The 11,883-nt window shown below is 45.9% G+C and overlaps 1 protein-coding gene across 2 annotated transcripts; it reads left to right on the top strand.

Annotated features, from left to right (window-relative positions):
- The first annotated feature begins 2,017 nt into the window (after positions 1-2,017).
- Positions 2,018-11,263, top strand: LAX1 (lymphocyte transmembrane adaptor 1). Of its 2 annotated transcripts, XM_043486085.1 has the most exons (6): positions 2,018-3,205; positions 3,543-3,739; positions 6,268-6,377; positions 7,012-7,122; positions 7,786-7,871; positions 9,631-11,263. In XM_043486085.1, the coding sequence occupies exons 2-6, from the start codon at positions 3,651-3,653 to the stop codon at positions 10,369-10,371; spliced, it is 1,137 nt and encodes a 378-aa protein (XP_043342020.1). In that variant the 5' UTR covers positions 2,018-3,205; positions 3,543-3,650; the 3' UTR covers positions 10,372-11,263. The 2 variants fall into 2 exon arrangements, with proteins under 2 accessions (XP_043342020.1, XP_043342021.1); XM_043486086.1 differs by lacking the exon at positions 6,268-6,377.
- Positions 11,264-11,883: the final 620 nt, after the last annotated feature.

Below are 11,883 nucleotides of genomic sequence, written 5' to 3'. Positions count from 1 at the left end.
GTCCATTAAGTGTAAAGAAATGAGCCTCATGCATCAGGAGATGATACTGTAAGCATCATCTTAGCAACCGCGTTTAATGAACTGTTGCATATGTCAAGTCCTAAGTCAGGCATTTTTCATTGTTCAACCAATTAATTCTCACAAAAGCATTACCTAAATATCATTATGATTGTCATTTTACATCCAAGGACACACCCAAAGAGATTAGAGGACTTGCTCAAGATCACCCAGGTAGTAATTTAAGATCTGATACTCTTAACCCAGTGCTTCTGTTTTTCCAAAGAGGATGTTTAAGCATGTTGCCCCTCCACCTCAAAAGGCTTTGGTTGATTGGATGCTTAAGTTCTGTCCATTGAAAACCAATCTTAGAATCTTTAGACTCATATGTCACATTCAACCCTTCAAGTCATTCAGTTCAGTCTTCAGTCACTCAGTCGTGTCCAACTCTTTGCGACTCCATGGACTGCAGCACTCCAGGCTTCACTGTCCATCACCAACTCCTGGAGCTTGCTCAAACTCATGTCCATCGAGTCAGTGATGCCATCCAACCATCTCATCCTCTGTCATCCCCTTCTCCTCCTGCCTTCAATCTTTCCAGCATCAGGGTCTTTTCCAATGAGTCAGTTCTTCACATCAGGTGGCCAAAGTATTGGAGATCCAGCTTCAGCATCAGTCCTTCCAATGAACACCTAGGACTGATTTCCTTTAGGATGGACTGATTGGATCTCCTTGCAGTCCAAGGGTCTCTCAAGAGTCTTCTCCAACACCACAGTTCAAAAGCATCAATTCTTCCGTGCTCAGCTTTCTTTATAGTCCAACTCTCACATCTACACATGACTACTGGAAAAACATAGCTTTGACTATACGGACCTTTGTCAGCAGAGTAATTCTGCTTTTTAATATGCTGTCTAGGTTGGTCATAGCTTCTCTTCCAGGGAGCAAGAGTCTTTTTAATTTCATGGCTGCAGTCACTTGTCCACAGTGAGTTTGGAACCCAAGAAAATAAAGCCTCTCACTGTTTCCACTGTTTCCCCATCTATTTGCCATGAATAGATGGGACCACATGCCACGATCTTAGTTTTATTCAATGTTGAGCTTTAAGCCAACTTTTTCACTTTCCTCTTTCACTTTCATCAAAAGCCTCTTTAGTTCTTCTTCACTTTCTGCCATAAAGGTGGTATATCTGAGGTTATTGATATTTCTCCTGGCAATCTTGATTCCAGCTTGTGCTTCATCCAGCCCAGCATTCCTCATGATGTACTCTGCATATAAGTTAAATAAGCAGGGTGACAATATACAGTATTGATGTACTCCTTTCCCAATCTGGAACCAGTCCATTGTTCCATGTCAGGTTCTAATTGTTGCTTCTTGACCTGCATACAGATTTCTCAGGAGGCAGGTAAGGTGATCTGGTATTCCTATCTAAGAATTTTCCACAGTTTGTTGTGATCCATACAGTCAAAGGCTTTGTCATAGTCAATAAAGCAGAAGTAGATGTTTTTCTGGAATTCTCTTGCTTTTTCTATGATCCAGCAAATGTTGGCAATTTGATCTCTAGTTCCTCTGCCTTTTCTAAATCCAGCTTGGACATCTGGAAGTTCACAGTTCAGGTATTGTTGAAGCCTGGCTTGGAGAATTTTGAGTACTTTGCTAGCATGTGAGATGAGTGCAATTGTGCGGTAGTTTGAGCATTCTTTGGCATTTCCTTTCTTTGGGATTGGAATGAAAACTGACCTTTTCCAGTCCTGTGGCCACTGCTGAGTTTTCCAAATTTGCTGGCATATTGAGTATAGTACTTTCATAGCATTCTCTTTTAGGATTTGAAATAGCTCAACTGGAATACCATCACCTCCAGTACTTTGTTCATAGTGAAAGTTTCACATTCTAGGATGTCTGGCTCCAGGTGAATGATCACACCATCATGGTTATCTGGGTCATTAAGCTGTTTTTTGTATAATTCTGTGTATTCTTGCCACCTTTTCTTAATATCTTCTGCTTCTGTTAGGTCCATACCGTTTCTACTTTATTGTGCTCATCGTTGCATGAAATGTTCCCTTGGTATCTCTAATTTTCTTGAAGAGATCTCTAGTCTTTTCCATTCTATTGTTTTCCTCTATTTCTTTGCACTGATAAAGTGGTTAAAGATAACACTAGAGCAATCAGGTTTGAAACACATATCCTGTCACCAGGAGTGAATAGTTTTCTTCTACTATCACGACGAATAACTTCAGATATATGTTTTGTGTTTTGAGTGGTTGGTTTAATTGGTCTACCATGGGGAGGGAAGGTGTGCAGCCAGGGCCGGGAAACCCAGAGCTCAGTCTGAGGCCTGGGAGCCTCATGTGAGGAGGCTGTTTCTCTCAAGCATGGAGGCAGGAGAAAATAAGAGAGGATGGAAGACTCGGCTGACGCAACAAGCTGTGTAGATGATAAGATCACATGAGATAAGACCTCGAGATGGTCGCAGGCATGGGGAAGTTCTTGAAAAAATTTTTAGGTAGCTGTCAGGGTTCTGAGGTTTGGTTCTGTCTGCTCTCCCACCTGCCATCTTCCAGATTCCCCATTCCCACGCCATCTGCTCTTGGCATCAGGTCTGGGAAGTCCTCTCGCTTCCAATCCCAGCACAAGTGCTGCAGCAATGGATCACCCTTCACCCACGAATCAGCCGCAGACACCAGAAACCTCTGTTTGTTTCTCAAAAGCGCCTTCCAGTGCTCCTCAGGCCTGCTGAAACAAACACTGTCAATCTGGAGGCTGATAAAAATCTCAGTATCACAGAAACCCAGGGCGAGCAATCACAAATGCCCTATGACCTTGACTCCTCTTGAATCATGCCCCCTACAGACCACAGCACATCAGCCAGCCCAGGGAACAGGGTGCAGGTGCCCTTGCTTCTATCATATTGAGAGCTGAGCGGCATTTCCTGGGCCCCAGGCTTCATTAGCACGTTGGTGGTATTGCTTCCTGTAGCTGACTATCTGTTTCCATTCTGGCAAAGTGTTTGCTCTCTTCTCTCTGCTTTGGGGGTTGGGGGAAGATGAGCTTCTCAAGGAGCCTGTCTCTGCCCTCTTGGCCGTCTCCCCCTCGGCGTCCCGCGCGTCCCCGCCACAAGGAAGAGCGTCTGGCGTCCCCCTGAGCCGAGCTGAGGAGCTCCGCACCCAGAAGAGCTCTCCCCTGCCGCAGTCAGCATCGCAGCCACATCCAGGTAGAGCCAAGCTCATTGTTTTGTATTTTGGGTCAAGTCAGCCTGACATTTCAGGGACAGACCCAAGGTAGAGTTGGTTGGGGGAGAGAAAGTTCTAGAAAGACAGACTGGAAGCTTTAGAAAGGAAGAAATAAAAACCAATAGACTTTTTGTGATGGATTTTGATAAATAAAAATTTAAGAAGATGAAAATTTGAGAGTAAAATGTTGTGTGTTAGGGAATGTTCAGAAAATGGAGACCAGGAGGATTTCTGTCATTCTTATCTACTAAAAAAAATGCTTATACTACACGGGATTATATGCAAAACACAAACCAATTCTGCCTTTTCTCTTGAAAGTCAGCAGTTTAGGAAGAGACAGGAAAAGTGGCAGACTGGCTGGCAAGCTGATGACGATTAAGAGAAGGCCTAGGAGGAGAAGCTGAAGCCCAGGAGGGTCGCGGAATAATGGATGTCACCACGTCAGTGCACTCGGAGACCACAGGGAGGACCTCAGAGCCCAGCACTCTGCAGGGAACCCTCGGCAGCCTGGACAAGTGAGTGCGGGGGCGGTGAGCGCTCCCCTCCCCTGATTTAGAAAGAGGGTCCTGGTCTATCCTGGGAGGCTTCTACCCCAGCAGCCTTGCCACCCCTCACCAGGCTCTCGTCTCCTAAGACCACTAAACTCTGGGCTCAGAGAGGTTTGCTCAGAACTGCCGGGAGGAAAGGAATAGGTATTGAGAAGAGAAAGGAGTTGTTGGGAAGAGAGGAAATATGATAACACACCACTTCCTTAGAGCTGGCTTCCTGGCATGGTTGGGTTTCTCACGCTCAGAGGCCCTCATGGCAGTCCTTGAGCTTTCCTTTTTCAAGTCCCACCGATCACTCCTCAGAGAAACAGAAACAAAAACCAGTTTCTGCTCCGATGGAGACAAATGGCCCACTCTTTACACAGGTGTGCTTTAGGTCCTAAACACTTGCCGTGAATAAAAAATGGAATCATAGAGACGATAAAGATACGTCCTTAGATCCTAAAATCTCACAGAGTTAATCATAGATGTAAATCTTACAGCTAAAACCTTCAATATTATATTAACAAAAAGTCCATCAATAGTTGAAACTTTGACACTGAGAGGTATTGATTTCAGTGCAATGATAAAACCACAGCTCAACAGCAATAAATTTAAAATCACTGTAGTTTGGGGAGGTAAATGTCATTACCATGACAAACAAATACATGTCCCCTGCTGGTGGACAAGGTCATTGATGGGGAATGAATTCATAAAGTAGAATCCTGCAGCACTCCTCCAATACTATTTCTATATCCACTCATTTGTTAATTTATTCATTCATTAATTTAACATATCCACCAGGTTCCTACTGGGTGCCAGGCATTGTTGCAGGCACAAGGTGAACAGGACAGGCAAGGACCACCTCCTGGAGGTTACATTTAAGTGGAAGAGTCAGATACAGACAGGTGAACAAAAGCATGGCTAGTGTAACATCAGTCAGTCCTAAGTGCTACGGAGAAAAACCAGGGCAGAGTAAGGGGGCTGCCCGAGAGCACTGAGGAGGGTGTGACCGGGGAGGACCTATCTGAGCACGTGACATTTCAGAAGAGACCTAAATGAAATGAGGGAATTGAACTGAGGGAGAGGGAGCAGTGGGACTGAGACAAGATTGTGCTTTGCTGGAAACAGCATGGAGTCCTGGTCATCAAGGTCAGAGGGAAAACAGTAGGAAAGGAGGTCAGAGGCAGGCAAAGGCAGAAGAGAAGAGGCTGTGACATTCTCGCCGGTTAGGGACTATGGATGCTATCCCAAGTGTGATGAGAAGTCATGGGGGGTTGCAAGCAGAGGTGGCACGTGATTTGATTTAACTGTTTAGAGGATCGCTCTGGCCCCTGTGTGAAGATAGTATGTTGGGGCCAAGAGTGAAAGCAAGGAGATCATTGGAGAGGTTCTTGCAAAGGTCAGTGTGGAACTCACGGTGGCTCAGACCAAGGTAGTGGCAATGCAGGAGCAAGAGGTGATGCTTTGGGGTAGACGTGCAGGTTGAGCAGATAGCAACTGCTGGTTAACTAGCAGCAGGGTGTGAAAAAGAAAACATTCACAGATGACTCCAAGGTTTTTGGCCGAGCCGTTAGATGACGAGAAACACCAGAGGAACAGGTTTATGGGGGGGTGGGGGGAGAACAGGAGTTCTGTTTAAACATTTTTGGTTTGAGATGTCTATTAGGTTACCACATGGGAATGTCCAGTATGAAATTGGGTGAACAAGTCTAGAACTCATAAGGACAAAAACCTTCCCTAATGGATGACCTGGTTTCTAGTATTTGGAGGGGCAGTTTCACTAATGATGCATTGTGTAACCTCAACTGGCTGCTTCCTATAGCCAAAGCAGAGCAGTAGCTCTGGCCCTGCCCAGGAATTACAAGTAGCCTGGAACTTACTCAGTGCATTTGCATTGGTCACGTTCCACAGAATAGCAGAGTGTTGCCTGAAGACCAGCTCCACGAGTTGATGCCACCGAGATTATTAAAATGCAAGCAACCTGGACTCTTGTCCCAGAGCTGTTCCATAATTGCAACTGGATAATCTCTTCCAAGCAAGACAGAAAGCTGAGGGGCAGGGAACAGGTTAAGCAGGAGCAAATGGACTTGACAAGTTTGGGAGACAGTGTGAAACCATAGAAAGAACAGTCTTTGGGGCCAAACAGACCTAGATTCACATTCCATCATGCTCCTTCCTACCTATGTGATCTTCCATATGTTACTCTACCTTACTGAGTCTAAATCTCAGATTCCTTGGTCACAAAGAGAGATGGGATTGTTGTACAGATTAAATAAGCTTTAATGCAAACCACTGGCATCCAGTGAACATTCAGAAGGGATAGCTCTCTTCTACCACATCCTCTTCCCCTCTCTCCATAAGGAGATAACCCTCTCTTCCACCACCCAGCCCATCCCGCTCAGAGTTCCTTCACTCGGCTCCCACCTCAAATCCTTGAGTCCTACCTCTTGGAGGAAGTGTCTTCCCCCCTCCTCGCCCCATGGCTGGATCATGGCCCTTGGTTTTCCTCACAGAGCTGAAGACCACAGCAGCAGCATCTTTTCTGGGTTTGCGGCTCTCCTTGCCATCCTCCTGGTTGTTGCAGTTTTCTGCGTCCTGTGGAACTGCAGTAAACGGAAGAAGCGTGAGTCCCTTGTTTGTCCAAAGTTGAGACACACTATGATCAATTGTCTAGTCAGGAATTTAAAGCCCAGTTCTCAGATGGCACAGTGGTAAATAATCTGCCTGCCAATGCAGGAGATGCAGGAGATATAGATTCGATCCCTGGGTTGGGAAGATCCCCTAGAGGAGGAAACGGCAACCCACTCCAGTATTCTTGTCTGGAAAAATCCCATGGACAGGGGCCTGGCAGGCAACAGTCCGTGAGGTCACATGGAGTCAGACATGACTGAGCACAGACACATATATTGCCCTCCCGAGATAAACCGCTGCACCGAGGAGTCCTCTGTCCTCACCTAACACACAGGTCCTTGTCTCCGTCAGGATCACAAGCCGTGGCTCTGAAAGGCTCCGTGCTGAGTGGAGCCTCACTCTGAAAGCCATGCCGTGGTACCCTGTGCCCATTTCTTCTTCCTGCTTCCGTCTCCTGAGTCCCCTGTTCTTCTAGCTCAAAGGCATTGGTCAAGTCTGGAAATACATTTTTCATAATACATGGTGAGGGTGGGGAATATTTTCAGGCGCCGTCTCTTCCCCAAGGGTCCCCACATTCTGTGCAACTAAGCCCAGCCACGACCTCTGTGTCTCTCATTGTCTTGCAGGGCAAGTTCCCTACCTCCGAGTTACCCTCATGCCCTTGTTGACTCTGCCTCGACCCAGACAACGAGCCAAAAATATTTATGACCTCTTGCCCCGAAGACAAGAAGAGCCGGGTAGGTTTTTCTTTCTAATCCATGGAATCCAGGCCTACAGAACTTCTGCCTCCAGAATATACATCTCACCTACAAAAGCGTCTTCTTCTAAGCATGCTACCGACCTGCTCTTCAGGGAGCAGGCGAGAAGGCGGGACAGACAGACGGCAAGGTTCACCTCCAGTGGGGTCTGGGGGCTTGAAGATGGAGCAGGGAGTCATCGGGGTCAGGGATCTGGTTTGGGGTTTTCTCCAACTTCATTGAGAAGTGATTGACATATGTCACTGTATGAGTTTATAGAGTACAGCATGATAATTTGACTACACAGATTACAGTTCTGGTTTCCTTGATGCAGTTAGCTGGGTATGTCTAAGGTTGGGAAAGACACACAGGAGGAGAACATGGCCACCAGCCTCACGTCAGGGAGGGCTCACCCGAGAAGCCTGCTCCCAGCCAGCTTCCTCGATTCCTGCGCTAGTGTCCGTTTGTCCTCAGCTGGCTGAGGAGTGTTCCAGGTCTCCCAGTTCATCATCCTTGTAGCCCTGACCCTCTCCCCACAGAACGCTGACCCCCAAATACCAGATATCACACAGATCTACTTCACCCAGAATGTGAGGACTGAACAGGCTGAAGCACTTGGAGGACTGGCTGACTACGCTCAGGGTTTGCTCTCTGTCCTTTCAGGAAGACATCCCTCAAGGAGCATCCGTATTGTCAGCACCGAAAGCCTCCTCTCCAGGAATTCTGACAGCCCTCCCTCAGAGCATGTGGTAAGAGTCAAGGGAAACGACAGTCCCTTTGGGAGAAATGACATGTCTCTGGCAGAAGAGCTGAAGTGCAAGAGTTCCAGGTTTTGCCTCTTGTTTCACTATAAAGGGCATGTCCTTTGGTACCCCAGGCCCTATTAATAAATGGGAAGACTAGCCTCAGAACTGCCCTACCACCCAAGGCAAAAAATTTAGAAAGAGAAGAGCAAGTGCTTGAGATTTTAAGAAGGGAACCAAGGCACATGTATTCAAGGACACTTGTTAGAACTGAAATGTATTGCCTTAACAGAGACATGATAATGTGTTTTCCCAAACAAGTGTTGTCTCCTGTACCTTAATTATCTTGGGAGGGTACATAAATTTTCCAACAGGGCTGTTGGTGCTCAAAGCACCCTTAAGGTTCTGCTTTGGGAATTACTTCCAAGCCTATGTCAAATTGTTTCAATCTTCCTCCAGAGCCGAAATACTCATAAGTCACTCAGCACTGCGACTGGTATAAAAAGTGTTGAGCATGTTGGGGATGCCTTTGCGTCTGGCTCCGAAGGCAGCTCCAAAGGAGGAGACGCACAGCAGTGTGGGGCAGAGGGACTGCTATGAAGATCAGGGCGCTCGTTTCCATAGATAAGTCCTCATTAGCTTGTTCAAAGAATTTGTTTCTTTGGTTTGACGGCGTCCCTGGGTGAGTACGGCCATGGTGCCGCTGCTGCTGATTGGCTCGTTACCCGGCAGCCTTTCTTTACCCAGGGCTGCTGATTGGCTCGTTACCCGGCCTTTCCTTACCCAGGGGTGCAGGTTTGATGACCACGTGGCCGCCTCCAAGTCGCCACATTTGCTTCCTTCTCCTCTCCCATGTCCCATTCTTAGGCTCTGGTCCTGCTTCTAAGACTTCCTAGGGCAGCAAGTCCACGTGGCTATAAAAGGAAGAATGGAGGAAATCCACTGCTTAAGCTAGTTCTCGGATTCAGCTGAGCCCTGCGGGGATTTTGCACTTAGAGATTAGATCTCAAGCTGACTTAAACCTACAAACATGTTTGGATTGTACTCTATACTGTTTGAAGGTTTGAACCAGTTGCCAACATTTAAAAACCTAAGAGATTTCACACTGAAGTCCAGATATCCAGGCTTTTTTGAAAATCAGACGTTCTGGAAATCAGACAAGCATTCCTCAATGACCATAGCTGATCTGTGTGTCAGCTACGCCCATGCTAACAAAAGCAAGCATTTCGTAGTGTTTCCTTTGTGCCAGGAGCTAAACAATTTACAGGCAATAAGTCATTTTTTTCTTCACAAAAACCTCGTAGTATTGATATTGTTATGATTATCCCCATTTTATAAGTTTGGAAGCTGAGGCACAGTGAGATTAGGTAACTTGTGTAAACTCAGCACAGAGTGGTAAGGTTAGGACTTGCACCCTCCGTCTGAACCTAAGCCTCTACCTTTAGCCACTATGCTGGGCCTAGCAATATGTTCTGGGGTGGCAAGCTCTGCCTAGTTCATAATACTTCCCCCACTGAACCCCCACAGTGTGGCCAAAAACCAGTTACAATTTGTTGTCACATTTACACGGCTGCTTTTCTTAAACCCAGCCTACTTCACTCATCCCAGCCTAGCGTCAGAAGCCCTGTGATTTGAGACCCTTGATTCAGAGCTTTTCTCTGAGTGAAGGAACCATTAGGTATAATAGTACTGGGTGGGGAAGAAGAAAGAGTTTGTCCTTATTTCTACTCCTACCCTGTCACACGCTTTCTCTTCTTCCTTACAGCCCTCCCAAGCAGGCGATGCCCTCCACGTGCACGGAGCCCATACTCACGCCATGGGGTATGCAGTGGGCATCTATGACAATGCCATGCGGCCCCAGTTGTGTGGAAATCTTGCTCCCTCAGCTCACTATGTCAATGTCAGAGCTTCAAGAAGTTATCCGAGCACTTCTTCAGAGGAGTCAAGAGATTATGTCAATATCCCCACAGCAAAGGAGATTGCTGAGACTTTGGCTTCTACCAGTAACCCTCCTGGGAACCTCTTCATCCTCCCAAGTACCAAGGAGCTGGCGCTGTCTGAAGAAATAGATGAGGGTTGTGGGAATACCAGTGACTGCACCAGTTTGGGGTCTCCAGGAACTGAGAACAGTGATCCACTCAGCGATGGGGAAGGGTCTTCTCAGACCTCAAATGACTATGTCAACGTGGCAGAGTTGGATCTCGGGACCCCCCAAGGGAAGCAGCTCCGGGGAATGTTTCAGTGCCGCAGGGATTATGAAAATGTACCACCAGGTCCCAGTAGCAACAAGCAGCAGGAGGAGGAAGTGACATCCTCAAACACAGACCACGTAGAGGGCAGGACAGATGGTCCAGAGACCCACATCCCACCTGCTGTGCAGTCAGGGAGCTTCCTGGCTTTAAAGGATTATGTGGCCTGTCAGTCGTCTGCCCACAGTGAGAACGGGCCGTGGAAATGTGCAGAAGAGACGTCAAGTGAGGACTCTCACGACTATGAGAATGTGTGAGCTGCCGAGGCAAGAGCCGGGGGCTGAGCAGCGGCCTGACCCGCGGCTCTCTCCTCACAAATTAAGACCCAGCCAGCCAGCCAGCAGGCCACACGAAGTGGTCACTGCTGCCAGATTCACCCTTGATGACCCTGTATTTCAGTGGTTTCATTTGGTTAGGCTAAGGAGGCGAAATGAGTAGGGAGCTAAGGGCCTCTCAAAAGCAGAGTTTCGAGAAAGCCAGAAAGTAATTCTTCTCAGCAAGTTTCTGTTACTTCTCGTACCAACTTAAGAATGTTTGCTGAAACTACCTTACAGAATTGTTAGGAGGCTAAAAATGGAAGAGTCCTTTAATGCACAGTGGAAACATGATGTAGCCTAAAATCATTACCTTTGCTAATACCAGCAGGCTGCAAAGAAAGAATACAGATTATTTGGTAATCCAGGCAGAGGCCAAAAGGAATGAAGAAGCTGGAGTGGGGTGGGGAGGGAGAGTTTCCACTCTAGAATGAGTGTGGACCACCAAACGCTGGAGAAAACACAGAATAATAATGCTCATCATTGCTGAGGAGATTGCAAGCCATAACCTTCACTCTGGAAAACTGTTCACCAGTTTCTTATAAATATACACTTATTATATAACCCAGTCATTCCACTATTAGGTATTTATCCAAGTGTAAAGTTTGTGTTCACAAGAGAAAAAAAAAAAAACCTCATACATTACTGTTTATAGCAGCTTTATTCATAATTGTGAAAACTTAGAAATAAATAAGTCTGTCAACAGGTGAATGGATAAACAAGCTGTCCTATATCCACACAATGAATTTATCCACACTCACCGGTAAAAATGAGTGAAGTATATAGGTTTATGCAACAACATGGACAAATATTAAACACATTTTGATAAGTGAAAGAAGCTATACCTAAAAATCTACACATTGTATGGTTCTACTTAAATGACATTTCTGAAAAAAGCAAAACTGTAGAGGCAGAAAACAGATCAGTGGTTGAGAGGTTTGGGAAGCAGGAACAAAGGAGCTGTACAAGGAGATTTTTAGGATAATGTTTCTATAAGGTGATTGATACTTGACTGTATGCATTTGTCAAAACACACCAAAAAAAGCCCGTACAGCACAAAGAGTGACTTTATTCTATGCAAATTTTAAAAATTCACCAGGCTGTTGGGGGGCCCACAATATAATGCAGATTGTAAAAATTGAAAATTTTTGTAAAAATTTTTTAAAAATTGAATTGGTTTTACAAATGTATGGCATAATCTCACTGAAGGGAGTGGGGGAAAATTGAGCTGGCTTAAGTAACTTTGGAAAACAATATTTTGCTTAAAAATGTAAGATAAAGACACGAAGAGCTGAACACAAACACTGCAGTGTAATTGATAAATTTGTGTCTCATGGGAATATAGTTTAGCAGTTTTGAAGCTAAGTCTATACTCGAGTTGAACAAATAAGTAAATAAGATACAGGTAAGGAGAGGCAGATTTCTTACTCTCAGAGAAAGAGGTAATAAATAAGC

This window comes from Cervus canadensis, chromosome 13, assembly GCF_019320065.1.
Source record: "Cervus canadensis isolate Bull #8, Minnesota chromosome 13, ASM1932006v1, whole genome shotgun sequence".
In the NCBI taxonomy this organism is placed as follows: domain Eukaryota; kingdom Metazoa; phylum Chordata; class Mammalia; order Artiodactyla; family Cervidae; genus Cervus; species Cervus canadensis.
The sequence above is the reverse complement of the archived record's forward strand: the minus strand, read 5'-3'. Positions and strand labels throughout refer to the sequence as shown.

Coding starts and splice junctions, on each gene's coding strand:
- LAX1 (XM_043486085.1), top strand. CDS start 3,651: ATGGATGTCACCACGTCAGTGCACTCGGAGACCACAGGGAGGACCTCA. Junction 3,740..6,267: donor ACCCTCGGCAGCCTGGACAA/GTGAGTGCGGGG, acceptor TTTTCCTCACAG/AGCTGAAGACCACAGCAGCA. Junction 6,378..7,011: donor CTGCAGTAAACGGAAGAAGC/GTGAGTCCCTTG, acceptor ATTGTCTTGCAG/GGCAAGTTCCCTACCTCCGA.